At 42.7% G+C, this 22,432-nt stretch overlaps 1 protein-coding gene across 1 annotated transcript in view; it reads right to left on the bottom strand.

The window, feature by feature from the left end:
• Positions 1-227: 227 nt before the first annotated feature.
• The window catches only part of LOC123499957 (cytosolic 10-formyltetrahydrofolate dehydrogenase-like), a 330,856-nt gene continuing 308,651 nt past the window's right edge, over positions 228-22,432 (bottom strand). The window contains exon 32 of the mRNA XM_045248489.1: positions 228-3,821. Within this exon, the coding sequence (XP_045104424.1) occupies positions 3,566-3,821 (256 nt within the window). The 3' untranslated portion in view covers positions 228-3,565. The remainder of the gene's footprint in view (positions 3,822-22,432) is intronic.

Here is a 22,432-nt window from a genome sequence, read left to right as displayed (position 1 = left end):
TAGGGTACTTCCTATTTTAAAGCCCACCCACTAAGAAACCGTTGCCCCAAGAGAGGAAGCCCAACCTACACTCAGACCGTGGACAGGATTCAAACCCGTGCGCTTGGAGACCTCTAGGATCCCAAAGCACGCATGGTTCCACTCTACCACGGCGGCCCCCCAACTTGAGACAGGTAATAAAGTAAAACATTACAGGATTATTTTATACCAATAATAAATTACACACGTTTGAATATTTGTAATGTCTTTAATCTAGAAGGTTAAAAAAAAATGTTGTATTACTATCAAAGTTATAAGCAATAATCATCTATTACAATAATTTCAAAAGAAAAGAACAATGGGAAACCTACACAGTAATTTCAGTTAAGAAAAAATAGAACAAAACGAAAAAAAAGAAAAAGAAAGGCAACAAAACTTAAAAGTAAATGTCTGTAGAATGGCAAATTATGTAATCAGTCTCAGTGGCCTGACTTTTTTTTTTACCAGCATCTTATTACAGCTGCTTACTGTACTTGGTCTTACACAGCGACTCATACAAAATTACAGACTTGTAAACTTATCCCCTTATAATGCCCTCAAACCCAAAAAAACTGCACAGAACAATTTCTTAACATGGTTGATAGATTCTTAAAATGCATGTGTGTGTGTTCGTATTTTCTATAGCTACCTTATAATTAACTGACATTGCATGACTTAAGGTAGTATTATCTGGAGCTTTTTTCAACCTGGCTGTTTGCAGCCACTGGGAACAGCCACAAGGATTTATCCAAAAGCATTCACATGGTCAAGAGCAGCCACTGGCTTGCTAGTCACTACATCAAAACATAAACAATCAAGGTGAAGTACTCCAACAAATTGATTGTAATTATTGAAATTTAGTTTTACTTATGTTTTCTAAGAATAAGGCCAAAACAATTACAGCCAGGCTTCCTCAATTTTCCATTTTTTTACAAATTTGCTTTTATCTATTTGTTGTATATAATGGTATAATCAATTATCATATTATTAAAACGCCTTCCAACAATATTCCTTCTATTTTCAATTATTGTTTTCATTTAATTCTGGAAAATTACTAAGAAAGCAGCCAATCAAACTGACAGAGTGGTTTCCTGATTGCTCCGACAATTCAGTACATTGTGTCTGCATTTCACTCCAGCTACAAACAGCTACAAATGGTTTCATATAAAGTCAAGGAGGTCTACATACAAGTTGCAGTCACTACCACATCATATATCCCATTACATTTAAATATATTATAAAATAAAAAAAATAAAAAATTCTGCATATCATCCAAACAATAAAGGTATTGTCCATTTTTCAACACTGTGTATAGTGTATACTGTTGAACCTCAATAACTCGGACCCTGTTAACTTGGATTTCGTGATAAGTTGGACGCTGACTGACCCAGACCTAAAGTCGGAGTTGAACTGCCCTTCCTGTATTTTGTTTACTATTGACTTTATACAAAATCTAATTTCAACTAAAAATAGCATTTTAATTGTACTTTAAAATGATATCAAACAAAAGTCAATCAGAGTTTATATCGATTTTGTGAAAAATTTTGAAGTGTATAAAACCACCTTTCATATTATTCACTCCTAAAGATTTTTCATAATTTCGTCCTTGTTTTTGCTCTTTGTATTCATCTGATTGACTTGAAATTTATCACACATGATTGTATTTAAAACAGTGACTTCCTAGAGTATGATAAGATGACGCATTATTCACTCGTACATGAGGGTTAGGAGAGAGCCATCAGCAGCATCTCGGCAATCTGCTGTGTAACTATTGAACTGGACACTCTCAGAGTTGTTATTAGTATGCTGAAGTGAGATAATGATATAATGAAGTATCAATTATTCGTCTAGTCCTGCTTTATACCTGTCTCAACATAATCTTTTGTAATAGTGTTACTGTGAGAGTTATGTGATGACGAAGGTAGTGAGAAAAAAGTTTGAAAAAAATCATAGCAGTCTTATGATAAAGAGAAATGGAGGAGATGGTGGCAGTGAGGGATGTGGTGAGGCGAGGGTCTCGGAGGGGAGATAACACGCATGACAGAGAGGAGAGAGGAGGCAAGGGTTCAAGGTCAAATTGTTTCCCAATGATATGTTTCTTGTCTATCTTCTTGAAGTTTCTGCTTCTAATCATCCTCAATTTAGGCCTGTAGGGACGTTACTTCTAATGCCTGGCCACATACTGTGTAGGACACGAGTCAGGCTATGACGCTACCGCACAAGACATTTAAAAATGTCTTCTTAGTGGGAAGGGTATTTAATTATAAAAAAAAAATAAACTAAACCATCTGGTAATATATGATATGAAGGTTTCAGAGAGACAAATGTAATCCCAAAGTTTTAAATCCCATAAAATTAAGTATGTAAATCCTGCACCATTTTTTTTTTTTTTTTTTTGTGTGTGTGTGTGTGTGTGTGTGTGTGTGTGTGTGTGTGTGTGTGTGATAGGAGGGGGGAGTTCATACAAGTCGGACATTCGCCTTTGTCAAATCAACTTTTCCCTTTATTAGTCCGAGTTAGCGAAAGTCAGCAGTAATATCACAATCATTCACTTATACAATTTATTCATGGTAGTTAACTATGTAAAGCAAAATAAAATTCCAAAATGCAGTACATCAGTTCACACTTCATTATCAACATTCATTAATGTGGGATTTCAGTAAGTAAAAACTATATTAATTAATAAAAAGTAAAACAAACTGATTTAACAGTATCAACAGAAATGTAAAATCACTGATTTTATAAAAAAAAAAAATACTTATTTTGATAATGGTAATAATAAATCACAATTATTCAAGCAACAGGTATCTGGAATAAAGCACAAATCAAGCTTTCCTTCCTCTATATGTATGACTGATAAAAAAGTACTTTTAGCTGTCCAACCTATTGAGTTTAAATTTCTTGTACACTTCAGCAATAGGGTAGGTGATATTTGGCACACAGTTGGAATCAAAATAATGTACAAAACCAGCTCTCCCACTTTTTCCTCTTTGTTCAACATAGACCTAAAATTTGATGTAAACATCAGTAATAGGATAGGTGATTATTGAGGCAAACAGTTAGAATCAACTTTCCTTTGCAAATATATAATGTGTAGTTCCCATTTGGCACTAACAATCTTTAATGTGCTAACCATTTGTTTTTACATAATTTATTCACAATTATTAATATTATATTGACAATCTTTAGCATACTAAACATCTGCTTTTCATAATTCATTCACAGTGACTGTGCTAAACATTTGCTTTTCACAATTCATTCACAGTGATTAATAGAGAAAAAAATATTGAATTTTATAGACTCAATCAGTCCATTATTCATTGCTAACAGTATACATTATGTTGATTATAAAAGGAAGGATTATTTGTTAGGTAACTGACAAAATTTTGAAACTGATACAAATTGATTCCTCATAGAATATGTGCATATTCTGGTAAGATCACATTTTCCATACCTAAGGAAAGTCCATATCTAAGGAATCTTTTATTCATAACATATAAAACACTCCTTCAAATACACATCACCTTAACTTAAGAACCATTCAACCTCAGTACTCAAAAGTTATTGTCTTTGTTTTGAGATATTCATGAAGAGCTTCTCGTCCCAGATCCTTGCCAAAGCCACTCTGTTTGAAGCCTCCAAAAGGTGCTGCCACATCAGTCTTATTATAGGTGTTAACAAAGCATGTTCCAGCATCTAACTTCTCAGATACCAACAAAGCTTTACTAACATCCTTAGTCATTACACCTGATGCTAAACCATACTCAGTATTGTTAGCACGAGCAACAACCTCTTCCACTTGCCTGTAAAGAAATTTTTTTAAATTTCATGAAATTATCAAAGGAGGTAATGAATTTTCTAAGTGAACCCTCTTACTAATAAAATCTCAAAAGAAAATGTATTAGGTATATATGAGATGAAATAATCTAGGTAACACAAAGTACATAAAGTAGGCATATATTATATATGCCATGTTACGGGGAAACAACTTTTGAATGAGAGTGGTAACAGAACAGGCGACAGGGGAGAGAGAGAGAGAGAGAGAGAGAGAGAGAGAGAGAGAGAGAGAGAGAGAGAGAGAGAGAGAGAGAGAGGGGGAAGGGGGGGTATAAGGGGCCCATTTTCTATCGTTCTAGCCAAGGACGCTGAACCTGATCGAACACAAGGCCACGTAAACCTATGATACTACCTCATTCAACCTGTTATATTTGGTAACCATGACATCTAGAGAATTCCGTTTTCTTTTGCATTGCAAAAAAATTACTATATCATAATAAGGAGAGAAGGGCCCCGAGTGTATCCGAGTAGACTTAGGGGCAACTGCCGTGGTCGAGTGTATCTGATTGTTCTGAAGTGTATCTGAGTGGTCAGGAGTGTATCTGAGTGGTCAAGAGTGTATCTGATTGGTTTTGAGTGTATCTTGAGTGGTCTTGGGGGTATCTGAGGTGGTCAGGAGTGTATCTGAGTAGTTTTAAGTATAATTGAGTGGTCAGGAATGTATCTAAGTGGTCTGGAATGTATCTCAGTGGTCAGGAGTGTATCTGAGTGGTATTCTGGGTTTCTGAAGTGGTCAAAAGTGTATCTGAGTGGTTTTAAGTATAACTGAGTGGTCTGTAGTGTATCTGAGTGGTCTGGAGTGTACCTGACTGGTCAGGAGTGTATCTGAGTGACCTGGAGTGTATCTAAGTGGTCTTAAGCATAACTGAGTGATCTGGAGTATATCCGAGTGGTCTGGAGTGTATTTGATTGGTCTGGAGTGTATCTGAGTGGTCAGGAGTGTATCTAACTAGTCTGAAGTGTATCTGAGTGGTCTGGAGTGTATCTAAGTGGTCTTAAGTATAACTGAGTGGTCTGGAGTGTATCTGAATGGTCTGGAGTGTATCTGAGTGGTCAGTAGTGTATCTAACTGGTCTGGAGTGTATCTCAGTGGTCTGGAGTATCTAACTGGTCTGGAGTGTATATGAGTGGTCAAGAGTGTGTCTAACTGCTCTGGAGTGTAGCTGAGTGGTCTGGAGTATATCTGAGTGGTCAGGAATGTATCTAAGTGGTCTGGAGTGTATCTGAGTGGTCTGGAGTGTATTTGAGTGGTCAGGAATGTATCTGAGTGGTCAGGAATGTATCTGAGTGGTCAGAAGTATATCTGAGTGGTCAGGAGTGTATATGAGTGGTCTGGAGTGTATCTGAGTGGTCTGGAGTGTATCTGAGTGATCAGGAGTGTAATTGAGTGGTCTTGAGTGTATTTGAGATCAGGAGTGTATCTTAGTAGTCTGGAGTGTATTTGAGTGGTCAGGAGTGTATCTGAGTGGTCCGGAGTGTATCTGAGTGGTCAGGAGTGTACCTGAGCAGTCAAGAGTGTATCTAACTCGTCAGGGAGTGTATCTGAGTGGTCAGGAGTGTATCTGAGTGGTCAGTAATGTATCTGAGTGGTCAGGAGTGTATCTGAATGGTGGTCTGGAATGTATGTGAGTGGTTTGGAGTGTATCTTAATAGTGTGCAATGTATATGAGTGGTCAGGAGTGTATCTGAATGGTCAAGAGTGTATCTGAGTGGTCTGGAGTGTATCTCAATGGTATGGAGTGTATCTGAGTGGTCTGACATGTATCTGAGTGGTCAGGAGTGTATCCGAGTGGTCAGGAGTGTATCTGAGTGATCTGACATGTATCCGAGTGGTCAGGAGTGTATCTGAGTGGTCTGGAGTGTATCTGAGTGGTCAGGAGTGTATCTGAATGGTCAGGAGTGTATCTGAGTGGTCTGACATGTATCCGAGTGGTCAGGAGTGTATCTGAGTAGTCTGGAGTGTATCTGAGTGATCTGACATGTATCCAAGTGGTCAAGAGTGTATCTGAGTGGTCTGGAGTGTACGAGTGGTCTGACAAGTATCCGAGTGGTCAAGAGTGTATCTGAGTGGTCTGGAGTGTATCTAACTGGTTTGGAGTGTATCTAATTGGTCTGGAGTGTATCTGAGTGATCAGGAGCGTATCTGAGTGATCTGACAGGTATCTGAGTGGTCAGGAGTGGATCTGATTGGTTTTGAGTGTATCTGAGTGGTCTTGGGGGTATCTGAGGTGGTCAGGAATGTATCTGAGTAGTTTTAAGTATAATTGAGTGGTCAGGAATGTATCTAAGTGGTCTGGAATATATCTCAGTGGTCAGGAGTGTATCTGATTGCTCTGGAGTGTATCTGAGTGGTATTCTGGGTTTCTGAAGTGGTCAAAAGTGTATCTGAGTGGTTTTAAGTATAACTGAGTGGTCTGTAGTGTATCTGAGTGATCTGGAGTGTATCTAAGTGGTCTTAAGCATAACTGAGTGGTCTGGAGTATATCCGAGTGGTCTGGAGTGTATTTAATTGGTCTGGAGTGTATCTGAGTGGTCAGGAGTGTATCTAACTAGTCTGGAGTGTATCTGAGTGGTCAAGACAGTATCTGAGTGGTCTGGAGTGTATCTAAGTGGTCTTAAGTATAACTGAGTGGTCTGGAGTGTATCTGAATGGTCTGGAGTGTATCTGAGTGGTCAGTAGTGTATCTAACTGGTCTGGAGTGTATCTCAGTGGTCTGGAGTATCTAACTGGTCTGGAGTGTATATGAGTGGTCAGGAGTGTGTCTAACTGCTCTGGAGTGTATCTGAGTGGTCTGGAGTGTATCTGAGTGGTCAGGAATGTATCTAAGTGGTCTGGAGTGTATCTGAGTGGTCTGGAGTATATTTGAGTGGTCAGGAATGTATCTGAGTGGTCAGGAATGTATCTAAGTGGTCAGAAGTATATCTGAGTGGTCAGGAGTGTATCTGAGTGGTCTGGAGTGTATCTGAGTGGTCTGGAGTGTATCTGAGTGGTCTGGAGTGTATCTGAGTGGTCTGGAGTGTATCTGAGTGATCAGGAGTGTAATTGAGTGGTCTTGAGTGTATTTGAGATCAGGAGTGTATCTTAGTAGTCTGGAGTGTATTTGAGTGGTCAGGAGTGTATCTGAGTGGTCCGGAGTGTATCTGAGTGGTCAGGAGTGTACCTGAGCAGTCAAGAGTGTATCTAACTCGTCAGGAGTGTATCTGAGTGGTCAGTAATGTATCTGAGTGGTCAGGAGTGTATCTGAGTGGTCAGTAATGTATCTGAGTGGTCAGGAGTGTATCTGAGTGGTGGTCTGGAGTGTATGTGAGTGGTTTGGAGTGTATCTTAATAGTGTGCAATGTATATGAGTGGTCAGGAGTGTATCTGAATGGTCAAGAGTGTATCTGAGTGGTCTGGAGTGTATCTCAATGGTATGACGTGTATCTGAGTGGTCTGACATGTATCTGAGTGGTCAGGAGTGTATCCGAGTGGTCAGGAGTGTATCTGAGTGATCTGACATGTATCCGAGTGGTCAGGAGTGTATCTGAGTGGTCTGGAGTGTATCTGAGTGGTCAGGAGTGTATCTGAATGGTCAGGAGTGTATCTGAGTGGTCTGACATGTATCCGAGTGGTCAGGATTGTATCTGAGTGGTCTGAAGTGTATCTGAGTGATCTGACATGTATCCAAGTGGTCAAGAGTGTATCTGAGTGGTCTGGAGTGTACGAGTGGTCTGACAAGTATCCGAGTGGTCAGGAGTGTATCTGAGTGGTCTGGAGTGTATCTAACTGGTTTGGAGTGTATCTAACTGGTCTGGAGTGTATCTGAGTGATCAGGAGCGTATCTGAGTGATCTGACAGGTATCTGAGTGGTCAGGAGTGTATCTGAGTGGTCAGGAGTGTATCTGAGTGGTCTGGAGTGTATCTAACTGGTCAGGAGTGTATCTGAGTAGTTTTAAGTATAATTGAGTGATCAGGAATGTATCTAAGTGGTCTGGAATGTATCTCAGTGGTCAGGAGTGTATCTGATTGCTCTGGAGTGTATCTGAGTGGTATTCTGGGTTTCTGAAGTGGTCAAAAGTGTATCTGAGTGGTTTTAAGTATAACTGAGTGGTCTGTAGTGTATCTGAGTGGTCTGGAGTGTACCTGACTGGTCAGGAGTGTATCTGAGTGATCTGGAGTGTATCTAAGTGGTCTTAAGCATAACTGAGTGGTCTGGAGTATATCCGAGTGGTCTGGAGTGTATTTGATTGGTCTGGAGTGTATCTGAGTGGTCAGGAGTGTATCTAACTAGTCTGGAGTGTATCTGAGTGGTCAAGAGAGTATCTGAGTGGTCTGGAGTGTATCTAAGTGGTCTTAAGTATAACTGAGTGGTCTGGAGTGTATCTGAATGGTCTGGAGTGTATCTGAGTGGTCAGTAGTGTATCTAACTGGTCTGGAGTGTATCTCAGTGGTCTGGAGTATCTAACTGGTCTGGAGTGTATATGAGTGGTCAGGAGTGTGTCTAACTGCTCTGGAGTGTATCTGAGTGGTCTGGAGTGTATCTGAGTGGTCAGGAATGTATCTAAGTGGTCTGGAGTGTATCTGAGTGGTCTGGAGTATATTTGAGTGGTCAGGAATGTATCTGAGTGGTCAGGAATGTATCTGAGTGGTCAGGAATGTATCTGAGTGGTCAGAAGTATATCTGAGTGGTCAGGAGTGTATCTGAGTGGTCTGGAGTGTATCTGAGTGGTCTGGAGTGTATCTGAGTGGTCTGGAGTGTATCTGAGTGATCAGGAGTGTAATTGAGTGGTCTTGAGTGTATTTGAGATCAGGAGTGTATCTTAGTAGTCTGGAGTGTATTTGAGTGGTCAGGAGTGTATCTGAGTAGTTTGGAGTGTATCTGAGTGATCTGACATGTATCCAAGTGGTCAAGAGTGTATCTGAGTGGTCTGGAGTGTACGAGTGGTCTGACAAGTATCCGAGTGGTCAAGAGTGTATCTGAGTGGTCTGGAGTGTATCTAACTGGTTTGGAGTGTATCTAACTGGTCTGGAGTGTATCTGAGTGATCAGGAGCGTATCTGAGTGATCTGACAGGTATCTGAGTGGTCAGGAGTGGATCTGATTGGTTTTGAGTGTATCTGAGTGGTCTTGGGGGTATCTGAGGTGGTCAGGAATGTATCTGAGTAGTTTTAAGTATAATTGAGTGGTCAGGAATGTATCTAAGTGGTCTGGAATGTATCTCAGTGGTCAGGAGTGTATCTGATTGCTCTGGAGTGTATCTGAGTGGTATTCTGAGTTTCTGAAGTGGTCAAAAGTGTATCTGAGTGGTTTTAAGTATAACTGAGTGGTCTGTAGTGTATCTGAGTGATCTGGAGTGTATCTAAGTGGTCTTAAGCATAACTGAGTGGTCTGGAGTATATCCGAGTGGTCTGGAGTGTATTTAATTGGTCTGGAGTGTATCTGAGTGGTCAGGAGTGTATCTAACTAGTCTGGAGTGTATCTGAGTGGTCAAGACAGTATCTGAGTGGTCTGGAGTGTATCTAAGTGGTCTTAAGTATAACTGAGTGGTCTGGAGTGTATCTGAATGGTCTGGAGTGTATCTGAGTGGTCAGTAGTGTATCTAACTGGTCTGGAGTGTATCTCAGTGGTCTGGAGTATCTAACTGGTCTGGAGTGTATATGAGTGGTCAGGATTGTGTCTAACTGCTCTGGAGTGTATCTGAGTGGTCTGGAGTGTATCTGAGTGGTCAGGAATGTATCTAAGTGGTCTGGAGTGTATCTGAGTGGTCTGGAGTATATTTGAGTGGTCAGGAATGTATCTGAGTGGTCAGGAATGTATCTGAGTGGTCAGAAGTATATCTGAGTGGTCAGGAGTGTATCTGAGTGGTCTGGAGTGTATCTGAGTGGTCTGGAGTGTATCTGAGTGGTCTGGAGTGTATCTGAGTGGTCTGGAGTGTATCTGAGTGATCAGGAGTGTAATTGAGTGGTCTTGAGTGTATTTGAGATCAGGAGTGTATCTTAGTAGTCTGGAGTGTATTTGAGTGGTCAGGAGTGTATCTGAGTGGTCCGGAGTGTATCTGAGTGGTCAGGAGTGTACCTGAGCAGTCAAGAGTGTATCTAACTCGTCAGGGAGTGTATCTGAGTGGTCAGTAATGTATCTGAGTGGTCAGGAGTGTATCTGAGTGGTCAGTAATGTATCTGAGTGGTCAGGAATGTATCTGAGTGGTGGTCTGGAGTGTATGTGAGTGGTTTGGAGTGTATCTTAATAGTGTGCAATGTATATGAGTGGTCAGGAGTGTATCTGAATGGTCAAGAGTGTATCTGAGTGGTCTGGAGTGTATCTCAATGGTATGACGTGTATCTGAGTGGTCTGACATGTATCTGAGTGGTCAGGAGTGTATCCGAGTGGTCAGGAGTGTATCTGAGTGATCTGACATGTATCCGAGTGGTCAGGAGTGTATCTGAGTGGTCTGGAGTGTATCTGAGTGGTCAGGAGTGTATCTGAATGGTCAGGAGTGTATCTGAGTGGTCTGACATGTATCCGAGTGGTCAGGATTGTATCTGAGTGGTCTGAAGTGTATCTGAGTGATCTGACATGTATCCAAGTGGTCAAGAGTGTATCTGAGTGGTCTGGAGTGTACGAGTGGTCTGACAAGTATCCGAGTGGTCAGGAGTGTATCTGAGTGGTCTGGAGTGTATCTAACTGGTTTGGAGTGTATCTAACTGGTCTGGAGTGTATCTGAGTGATCAGGAGCGTATCTGAGTGATCTGACAGGTATCTGAGTGGTCAGGAGTGTATCTGAGTGGTCAGGAGTGTATCTGAGTGGTCTGGAGTGTATCTAACTGGTCAGGAGTGTATCTGAGTAGTTTTAAGTATAATTGAGTGATCAGGAATGTATCTAAGTGGTCTGGAATGTATCTCAGTGGTCAGGAGTGTATCTGATTGCTCTGGAGTGTATCTGAGTGGTATTCTGGGTTTCTGAAGTGGTCAAAAGTGTATCTGAGTGGTTTTAAGTATAACTGAGTGGTCTGTAGTGTATCTGAGTGGTCTGGAGTGTACCTGACTGGTCAGGAGTGTATCTGAGTGATCTGGAGTGTATCTAAGTGGTCTTAAGCATAACTGAGTGGTCTGGAGTATATCCGAGTGGTCTGGAGTGTATTTGATTGGTCTGGAGTGTATCTGAGTGGTCAGGAGTGTATCTAACTAGTCTGGAGTGTATCTGAGTGGTCAAGAGAGTATCTGAGTGGTCTGGAGTGTATCTAAGTGGTCTTAAGTATAACTGAGTGGTCTGGAGTGTATCTGAATGGTCTGGAGTGTATCTGAGTGGTCAGTAGTGTATCTAACTGGTCTGGAGTGTATCTCAGTGGTCTGGAGTATCTAACTGGTCTGGAGTGTATATGAGTGGTCAGGAGTGTGTCTAACTGCTCTGGAGTGTATCTGAGTGGTCTGGAGTGTATCTGAGTGGTCAGGAATGTATCTAAGTGGTCTGGAGTGTATCTGAGTGGTCTGGAGTATATTTGAGTGGTCAGGAATGTATCTGAGTGGTCAAGAATGTATCTGAGTGGTCAGGAATGTATCTGAGTGGTCAGAAGTATATCTGAGTGGTCAGGAGTGTATCTGAGTGGTCTGGAGTGTATCTGAGTGGTCTGGAGTGTATCTGAGTGGTCTGGAGTGTATCTGAGTGGTCTGGAGTGTATCTGAGTGATCAGGAGTGTAATTGAGTGGTCTTGAGTGTATTTGAGATCAGGAGTGTATCTTAGTAGTCTGGAGTGTATTTGAGTGGTCAGGAGTGTATCTGAGTGGTCCGGAGTGTATCTGAGTGGTCAGGAGTGTACCTGAGCAGTCAAGAGTGTATCTAACTCGTCAGGGAGTGTATCTGAGTGGTCAGGAGTGTATCTGAGTGGTCTGGAGTGTATCTGAGTGGTCTGGAGTGTATCTGAGTGGTCTGGAGTGTATCTGAGTGGTCAGGAGTGTACCTGAGCAGTCAAGAGTGTATCTAACTCGTCAGGGAGTGTATCTGAGTGGTCAGGAGTGTATCTGAGTGGTCTGGAGTGTATCTGAGTGGTCTGGAGTGTATCTGAGTGGTCTGGAGTGTATCTGAGTGGTCAGGAGTGTATCTGAGTGGTCAGGAGTGTATCTGAGTGGTCTGGAGTGTATCTGAGTGGTCAGGAGTGTATCTGAGTGGTCTGGAGTGTATCTGAGTGGTCTGGAGTGTATCTGAGTGGTCTGGAGTGTATCTGAGTGGTCTGGAGTGTATCTGAGTGGTCCGGAGTGTATCTGAGTGGTCAGGAGTGTACCTGAGCAGTCAAGAGTGTATCTAACTCGTCAAGGAGTGTATCTGAGTGGTCAGGAGTGTATCTGAGTGGTCTGGAGTGTATCTGAGTGGTCTGGAGTGTATCTGAGTGGTCTGGAGTGTATCTGAGTGGTCAGGAGTGTATCTGAGTGGTCAGGAGTGTATCTGAGTGGTCTGGAGTGTATCTGAGTGGTCAGGAGTGTATCTGAGTGGTCTGGAGTGTATCTGAGTGGTCTGGAGTGTATCTGAGTGGTCTGGAGTGTATCTGAGTGATCAGGAGTGTAATTGAGTGGTCTTGAGTGTATTTGAGATCAGGAGTGTATCTTAGTAGTCTGGAGTGTATTTGAGTGGTCAGGAGTGTATCTGAGTGGTCCGGAGTGTATCTGAGTGGTCAGGAGTGTACCTGAGCAGTCAAGAGTGTATCTAACTCGTCAGGGAGTGTATCTGAGTGGTCAGGAGTGTATCTGAGTGGTCAGTAATGTATCTGAGTGGTCAGGAGTGTATCTGAGTGGTGGTCTGGAGTGTATCTTAATAGTGTGCAATGTATATGAGTGGTCAGGAGTGTATCTGAATGGTCAAGAGTGTATCTGAGTGGTCTGGAGTGTATCTCAATGGTATGACGTGCATCTGAGTGGTCTGACATGTATCTGAGTGGTCAGGAGTGTATCCGAGTGGTCAGGAGTGTATCTGAGTGATCTGACATGTATCCGAGTGGTCAGGAGTGTATCTGAGTGGTGTGGAGTGTATCTGAGTGGTCAGGAGTGTATCTGAATGGTCAGGAGTGTATCTGAGTGGTCTGACATGTATCCGAGTGGTCAGGAGTGTATCTGAGTGGTCTGGAGTGTATCTGAGTGATCTGACATGTATCCAAGTGGTCAAGAGTGTATCTGAGTGGTCTGGAGTGTACGAGTGGTCTGACAAGTATCCGAGTGGTCAGGAGTGTATCTGAGTGGTCTGGAGTGTATCTAACTGGTTTGGAGTGTATCTAACTGGTCTGGAGTGTATCTGAGTGATCAGGAGCGTATCTGAGTGATCTGACAGGTATCTGAGTGGTCAGGAGTGGATCTGATTGGTTTTGAGTGTATCTGAGTGGTCTTGGGGGTATCTGAGGTGGTCAGGAGTGTATCTGAGTAGTTTTAAGTATAATTGAGTGGTCAGGAATGTATCTAAGTGGTCTGGAATGTATCTCAGTGGTCAGGAGTGTATCTGATTGCTCTGGAGTGTATCTGAGTGGTATTCTGGGTTTCTGAAGTGGTCAAAAGTGTATCTGAGTGGTTTTAAGTATAACTGAGTGGTCTGTAGTGTATCTGAGTGGTCTGGAGTGTACCTGACTGGTCAGGAGTGTATCTGAGTGATCTGGAGTGTATCTAAGTGGTCTTAAGCATAACTGAGTGGTCTGGAGTATATCCGAGTGGTCTGGAGTGTATTTGATTGGTCTGGAGTGTATCTGAGTGGTCAGGAGTGTATCTAACTAGTCTGGAGTGTATCTGAGTGGTCAAGAGAGTATCTGAGTGGTCTGGAGTGTATCTAAGTGGTCTTAAGTATAACTGAGTGGTCTGGAGTGTATCTGAATGGTCTGGAGTGTATCTGAGTGGTCAGTAGTGTATCTAACTGGTCTGGAGTGTATCTCAGTGGTCTGGAGTATCTAACTGGTCTGGAGTGTATATGAGTGGTCAGGAGTGTGTCTAACTGCTCTGGAGTGTATCTGAGTGGTCTGGAGTGTATCTGAGTGGTCAGGAATGTATCTAAGTGGTCTGGAGTGTATCTAAGTGGTCTGGAGTATATTTGAGTGGTCAGGAATGTATCTGAGTGGTCAGAAGTATATCTGAGTGGTCAGGAGTGTATCTGAGTGGTCTGGAGTGTATCTGAGTGGTCTGGAGTGTATCTGAGTGGTCTGGAGTGTATCTGAGTGATCAGGAGTGTAATTGAGTGGTCTTGAGTGTATTTGAGATCAGGAGTGTATCTTAGTAGTCTGGAGTGTATTTGAGTGGTCATGAGTGTATGTGAGTGGTCCGGAGTGTATCTGAGTGGTCAGGAGTGTACCTGAGCAGTCAAGAGTGTATCTAACTCGTCAGGGAGTGTATCTGAGTGGTCAGTAATGTATCTGAGTGGTCAGGAGTGTATCTGAGTGGTCAGTAATGTATCTGAGTGGTCAGGAGTGTATCTGAGTGGTGGTCTGGAGTGTATGTGAGTGGTTTGGAGTGTATCTTAATAGTGTGCAATGTATATGAGTGGTCAGGAGTGTATCTGAATGGTCAAGAGTGTATCTGAGTGGTCTGGAGTGTATCTCAATGGTATGACGTGTATCTGAGTGGTCTGACACGTATCTGAGTGGTCAGGAGTGTATCCGAGTGGTCAGGAGTGTATCTGAGTGATCTGACATGTATCCGAGTGGTCAGGAGTGTATCTGAGTGGTCTGGAGTGTATCTGAGTGGTCAGGAGTGTATCTGAATGGTCAGGAGTGTATCTGAGTGGTCTGACATGTATCCGAGTGGTCAGGAGTGTATCTGAGTGGTCTGGAGTGTATCTGAGTGATCTGACATGTATCCAAGTGGTCAAGAGTGTATCTGAGTGGTCTGGAGTGTACGAGTGGTCTGACAAGTATCCGAGTGGTCAGGAGTGTATCTGAGTGGTCTGGAGTGTATCTAACTGGTTTGGAGTGTATCTAACTGGTCTGGAGTGTATCTGAGTGATCAGGAGCGTATCTGAGTGATCTGACAGGTATCTGAGTGGTCAGGAGTGGATCTGATTGGTTTTGAGTGTATCTGAGTGGTCTTGGGGTATCTGAGGTGGTCAGGAGTGTATCTGAGTAGTTTTAAGTATAATTGAGTGGTCAGGAATGTATCTAAGTGGTCTGGAATGTATCTCAGTGGTCAGGAGTGTATCTGATTGCTCTGGAGTGTATCTGAGTGGTATTCTGGGTTTCTGAAGTGGTCAAAAGTGTATCTGAGTGGTTTTAAGTATAACTGAGTGGTCTGTAGTGTATCTGAGTGGTCTGGAGTGTACCTGACTGGTCAGGAGTGTATCTGAGTGATCTGGAGTGTATCTAAGTGGTCTTAAGCATAACTGAGTGGTCTGGAGTATATCCGAGTGGTCTGGAGTGTATTTGATTGGTCTGGAGTGTATCTGAGTGGTCAGGAGTGTATCTAACTAGTCTGGAGTGTATCTGAGTGGTCAAGAGAGTATCTGAGTGGTCTGGAGTGTATCTAAGTGGTCTTAAGTATAACTGAGTGGTCTGGAGTGTATCTGAATGGTCTGGAGTGTATCTGAGTGGTCAGTAGTGTATCTAACTGGTCTGGAGTGTATCTCAGTGGTCTGGAGTATCTAACTGGTCTGGAGTGTATATGAGTGGTCAGGAGTGTGTCTAACTGCTCTGGAGTGTATCTGAGTGGTCTGGAGTGTATCTGAGTGGTCAGGAATGTATCTAAGTGGTCTGGAGTGTATCTAAGTGGTCTGGAGTATATTTGAGTGGTCAGGAATGTATCTGAGTGGTCAGAAGTATATCTGAGTGGTCAGGAGTGTATCTGAGTGGTCTGGAGTGTATCTGAGTGGTCTGGAGTGTATCTGAGTGGTCTGGAGTGTATCTGAGTGGTCTGGAGTGTATCTGAGTGATCAGGAGTGTAATTGAGTGGTCTTGAGTGTATTTGAGATCAGGAGTGTATCTTAGTAGTCTGGAGTGTATTTGAGTGGTCATGAGTGTATGTGAGTGGTCCGGAGTGTATCTGAGTGGTCAGGAGTGTACCTGAGCAGTCAAGAGTGTATCTAACTCGTCAGGGAGTGTATCTGAGTGGTCAGTAATGTATCTGAGTGGTCAGGAGTGTATCTGAGTGGTCAGTAATGTATCTGAGTGGTCAGGAGTGTATCTGAGTGGTGGTCTGGAGTGTATGTGAGTGGTTTGGAGTGTATCTTAATAGTGTGCAATGTATATGAGTGGTCAGGAGTGTATCTGAATGGTCAAGAGTGTATCTGAGTGGTCTGGAGTGTATCTCAATGGTATGACGTGTATCTGAGTGGTCTGACATGTATCTGAGTGGTCAGGAGTGTATCCGAGTGGTCAGGAGTGTATCTGAGTGATCTGACATGTATCCGAGTGGTCAGGAGTGTATCTGAGTGGTCTGGAGTGTATCTGAGTGGTCAGGAGTGTATCTGAATGGTCAGGAGTGTATCTGAGTGGTCTGACATGTATCCGAGTGGTCAGGAGTGTATCTGAGTGGTCTGGAGTGTATCTGAGTGATCTGACATGTATCCAAGTGGTCAAGAGTGTATCTGAGTGGTCTGGAGTGTACGAGTGGTCTGACAAGTATCCGAGTGGTCAGGAGTGTATCTGAGTGGTCTGGAGTGTACTTAACTGGTTTGGAGTGTATCTAACTGGTCTGGAGTGTATCTGAGTGATCAGGAGCGTATCTGAGTGATCTGACAGGTATCTGAGTGGTCAGGAGTGTATCTGAGTGGTCTGGAGTGTATCTAACTGGTCTGGAGTGTATCTGAGTGATTTGGAGTGTATTTAAGTGGTCAGGAGTGTATTTCAATGATCTGGAGTGTATCTGAGTGGTCTGGAGGGCATCTGAGTGGTCATTAGTGTATCTGAGTGGCTAGGAAAGTATCAGAGTGGCTAGGAGTGTATCTGAGTGGTCTGGAGTGTATCTGAGAGGTCTGGAGTGTATCTGAGTGACCTGGAATGTATTTGAGAGGTCTGCAGTGTATCCAAGCGGTCAGGAGTGTATCTGAATGGTCTGGAGTGTATCCAAGTGGTCAGGAGTGTATCTAACTGGTCTGGAATATATCTGAGTGGTCTGGAGTGTATCTAATCAGTCTGGAGTGTATCCAAATTGCCAGGAGCGTCTCTGAATGGTCTGGAGATTATCCAATTGATCAGGACTGTATTTAACTGGTCTGGAGTGTATGTCAGCAGTATGGAGAGTATCTGAGTGTTCTGGAGTGTATCCAAGTGGTCAGAAGTGTATCTGAATGGTCAGGGGTGCATCTGAGTTTTCAGGAGTGTATCTAACTGGTCTGCAGTGTATCTGAGTGGTCTGAAGTGTATCTGAGTGGTCTGGAGTGTATCTGAGTGGTCTGGAGTGTATCTAACTGTTCTGGAGTTTACCTAACTGGTCTGGAGTGCATCTAACTGTTCTGGAGTGTATCTCAGTTGTCAGGAGTGTATCTAGCTGGTCTAGAGTGTATGAGTGGTCAGGAGTGTACCTAACTGAAATGGAGTGTATCTAACCAGTCTGGTATGTATATGAGTGGTCTGGAATGTATCTGAATGGTCTGGAGCAAGGATTCTAGGGAGGATATACGGGTTCAATGAGCCAGCTGGAGAAATTGATTAGGGAACCTCGCTTCTAACAGATGGCGCGTGGGTCGCAGATAGTAAGGGGTGAGGGTTGGAGGTGTCCATCAGCGGGGGAGGATGAGCGCCGTTACAAGATTCAAAGTTCAAACAGTCAGTCAGTCACAGGAAGGAGCGCAAGGCACATCAACCATTGCCCGCCTCTGCCTGGACCACACCACGCTCAGTGCTCACTTGCATCACCTACATCTGTCTTGTGACCCCTTCTGCCCTTGGTGTAGGACTACCCCTGAGCCCATGGAACATTTCCTGCTTCAATGCCCACGCCTTCTCTCTCAACATACTGCATTAATCTCCCAGCTCTCCACCCTGGCCATCACAACACTCAACCTGCCCACTCTCCTGGCAGCCTCAGGGACTCACCCATCCACCTCTACTGGCAATCTGCAGCCCTTTGCCTTACTTGTGCCTTCTTGAGGAAGACCAGCCAGCTACCACGCCTGTGATACCCACACAGGACTACCCCAGGGCTCATAATAAGGATCCATAAATTTTCATGGCCTCTTTTGAATCCTTATGAGCCCAGGGTAGTCCTGTGTGGGTATCACAGGCGTGGTAGCTGGCCGGTCTTCCTCAAGAAGGGACAAGTAAGGCGAAGGACAGCAGGTTGCCAGGAAGGGTGGACCCCTGAGGCCGCCAAGAGGGTGGGCAGGTCGAGTGTTGTGATGGCCAAGGCGGAGAGCCGGGAGTGTAATGCAGTATGTTGAGAGAGGAGGCATGGGCATTGAAGCAGGAAATGTTCCATGGCCTCAGGGGTAGTCCTACACCAAGGGCAGAAGTGGTCACGAGACAGTCGACATATGTGATGCAAGTAAGGAGTATGGTGTGGCCCAGGCAGAGGCGGGCAGAAAATGCATATATATATATATATATATATATATATATATATATATATATATATATATATATATATATATATATATATATATATATATATATATATATATATGTTTTATGAAGGGAAAAATAGGGGGTGGGGGAAGAAGCATGGGAGAAATTTTAAGTTACTCCTAACAATGTTTTCTATGAAAGTAGTCGCTTCCAATAGATAGCAGCACCGTCGCTGTCCTCCAAACTTTAACCCACACCAAAACTTCCTCTCTATATATTCCTTGGTCTGGAGTGTGCCTGAGTGGTCAGGAGTGTATCTAAGTGGTATAGAGTGTATCTGAGTGGTCTGGAGTGTATCTGAATGGATTGGAATGTATCTGAGTGATCAGGAGTGTATTTGGGTGGTCAAGAGTGTAACTGAGTAGTCAGGAGTGTAACTGAGTAGTCAGAAGTGAATCTAAATGGTCTGGAGTGTATCGTGAGTGGTCATGAGTGTATTTGGGTGGTCAGGAGTGTATCTGAGTGGTCTAAAATGTATCTGAGTAGTCTAGAGTGTATCTGAGTGGTCTGGAGTGTATCTAACTATTTTGGAGAGTATTTGAGTGGTCTGGAGTGTATCTGAGTGGTCTGGAGTGTATCTGAGTGGTCTGGAGTGTATCTTACTGGTCTGGAGTGTATCTGAGTGGTCTGAAGTGTATCTCATTGGTCTGCAGTATATCTGAGTGATATGGAGTGTATCTAACTAGTCTGGAGTGTTTTGGAGTGGTCAGGAGTGTATCTGAGTAATTTGTAGTATCTGAGTTGTCTGGAGTGTATCTGAGTGGTCTGGAGTGAATGTGAGTGGTCAATATTGTATGTGAGTGGTCTGGAATGTATCTGAGCTGTTTGAAGCGTACTTGAGTGGTCTGGAGTGTATCTGAGTGGTCTGGATTGTATCTGAGTGGTCTGGGGTGTATCTGAGTGGTCGGGGTGTATTTGAGCGGTCTGCAGTGTATCTAACTGGTCTAGAGTGTTTCTGAGTGGTCAAGAGTGTATCTAACTGGTCTTGAGTATATCTGAGTGGTCAGGAGTGTATCTGAGAGGTTAAGAGTGTATCTGAGTGGTCTGTAATGTATCTAACTGCTCTGGAGTGTATCTTAATGGTCAGGAATGTATCTGAGAGGTCAGGAGTGTATCTGTGTGATCTAGAGTGTATCTGAGTGGTCCGGAGTGAATTTGAGTGGTCAGGAGTGTATCTGAGTGGTCAAGAGTGTATTTGAGTGATCAAGAGAATATCTGAATGGTCTGGAGTGTATCTGAGTGGTCTGGACTGTATTTGAGTGGTTAAGAGTGTACCTGAGTGGTCTGGAGTGTAACTAACTGGTCAACAGTGTATCTGAGTGGTCAAGAATTTATCTGAGTGGTCAAGAATTTATCTGAGTGGTCAAGAGTGTACCTGAGTGGTTGAGTGTATCTAACTGGTCTGGAGTGTATCTGAGTGGTCAGGAGTGTATCTGACTGGTCTGGAGTGTATCTGAGTGGTCTGGAGTGTATCTAACTGGTCAGGAGTGTATCTGAGTGGTCTGGAGTGTATCTGAGTGGTATGGGTTGTATATGAGTGGTCTGGAGTATATTTAACTGGTCTAGAGTGTATTTAATTGGTCTGGAGTTATCTGAGTAGTCAAGAGTGTATCTAACTGGTCTCAAGTGTATCTGAGTGGTCAGAGGTGTATCTGAGTGGACTGGAGTGTATCTAACTGGTCTGAAGTGTATCTGAGTGGTCAGGAGTGTATCTGAGGGGTCAAAAGTGTATCTAAGTGGTCAAGAGTGCATCTGAGTGGTCAAGAGTATATCTGAGGGGTCTGGAGTGTATCTGAGTGGTCTGGAGTGTATGAGTGGTCAAGGGTGTATCTGACTGGTCAAGAGTGTATCTGAGTGGTAAGGAGTGTATCTAATTGGTCTGAAGTGTATCTGAGTGGTCAAGAGTGTATCTAACTGGTCTTTAGTGTATCTAACTGGTCTGGAGTGTATCTGAGTAGTCTTGAGTGTATCTGAATGGTCTGGAGTGTATCTAACTGGACAGAAGTGTATGTGAGTCGTCAAGAGTGTATGTGATTGGTCTGGAATGTATATGAGCGGTCTGGAGTGTATCTGAGTGGTCTGGAGTGTATCTGAGTGGTCTGGAGTGTATCTGAGTGGTCTGGAGTGTATCTAAGTGGTCTGGAGTGTATCTAAGTGGTCTGAAGTGTATCTGAGTGGTCTGGAGTGTATGCGAGTGGTCTGGAGTGTATCTGAGTGATCTAGAGTGTATCTGAGTGGTCAAGAGTGTATCTGAGTGGTTTGGAATGTATCTGAGTGATCTGGAGTGTATCTGAGTGATCTGGAGTGTTTTTGAGTGGTCAGGAGTGTATCTCACTGGACTGGAGTGTATCTGAGTGGTCTGGAGTATAACTAACTGGTCTGGAGTGTATCTGAGAAACTTTGAGAAAGATGTGGTGAATAAAAGCAAAGATGAACCCAAGCTTTTCTATAAATTTAAATCTATAAATAACAAAATGAAGAATAAGGAAACATTAGAAAAAAAATAATTAAAGGAGGGTAGATATACCAAGCAGAGGAGGAAATGTGTGAAATAATGAATGAGAACTTCAAGACGGTGTTCACTGTAAAAGATTTTACAGAATCTAAAAGGGCATTTCAATGCCAAGGATTACAGGAAATCACAATGCACAAGGAGGATATTTTCAGATTATTGGAAAATTTGGATGTCAGAAATGCAATGGGGCCAGATGGTGTATCAGGCTTGGTGCTTAAAGAATGCAAAGAGCTACTGTTGGATCCAATTTGGGCAATAATTAAAAGTTCAATAAATGAAGGGAAAGTTCCACTAAAATGGAAGAGGACCAACACATTACCAATATTTGAAGGAGGAAAGGCAAATGAGCCATTAAATTATAGACCGGTATCACTTACAAGCATTATGGTAAAGTTGTGTGAAATAATTACCAAAGAAAAATTATTTAAATATCTGGAAGAACAAGTCATAACAAACAGACAATTTGGGTTCAGGAAGGACTGCTGTTACAGGAAGATATAAACAAAATCTATGAGTGGAGCAAGAAGCGGAAATTGGAGTTCAATGCCAAGATAAGTCACGTAATGGAACCAGGAAAGAGCAAAAGAAGACCTGTATGAAACTATTTGATGGGAAAGGAACAAATAATGAAGACTAAAGAGGAAAAAGATTTGTGAGTGATTATACAGGAAAATAAGAACCATGAAAAAAACATAGCGTAGACCGGGGTAAACTGGTCCCCCATGCCAGCTGGGGTGAATTGGGCCACTCATCAAAAATTTATGAAAAATCTGAAAATTGAAAAAAGTGAATACTTACCTTGAAAGCCCACTTCAGTATCTACACAACCTTAAAAAAGTTTTTGGTCCTGCCCGAAAACTTATGGTTCCTAGGATGTTCCCCCCCAAAAAAGCGTGTTTTTCAAAGTTTCAAAATTTTCATATATAAAAAAAAAAAAAAAAAAAAATTGATTCGATTTCTCCTGAAAGTACACTAAATTTTGTAGAATTTTTATAAAAATTGCATGTCATATAGATAATTCTTTGTTCTTTTGCATGCTTTAATCAGAAATTAAAAATTTCTTTTAGTTTTAGTGCTATAGGCACTTCAATGAGTGACCCGATTCACGTATACTGGGGTGTATCGGGCCAACACACTTTCATTATGTTTTTGCTAAATTATAGCTTCCTCATGTTTTTGTTTTTTTTTTTAGTTATAACCATCATTAAACTTCCTCCTCACACCACTTATGTACTGCAACCTCTTGATGTTTGCTATTTTAAGCCTTTGAAGACCAGGTGGGATGCCACTATTGCCAAATGGCAAGCAGCAAACTATGCTCAGAAAACTACCAAAAGGGGAATTCGTAGATTTGGTGGGCAAGGTTTGGGATGAATGTTTCAATCTCCCAAATGTAAAAATGGCCTTTAAAAAGACTGGTTTGTATCCATCTGACCATAGTGTTTATCCAGTGAAAACATTAAACCCAGATCTGTATAAATTATGCAAAAGTGTCCAGACATCTTCAGAGCCAGTCCACAAACCAGCGACTCCAAAGAAGGTCAATCCTCCCAGAGAGATGATTTC

The sequence above is a fragment of the Portunus trituberculatus genome, chromosome 50 (assembly GCF_017591435.1).
Source record: "Portunus trituberculatus isolate SZX2019 chromosome 50, ASM1759143v1, whole genome shotgun sequence".
NCBI lineage: Eukaryota > Metazoa > Arthropoda > Malacostraca > Decapoda > Portunidae > Portunus > Portunus trituberculatus.
Note: the sequence above shows the minus strand (reverse complement) of the source record. Positions and strands in the feature narration are given on the sequence as shown.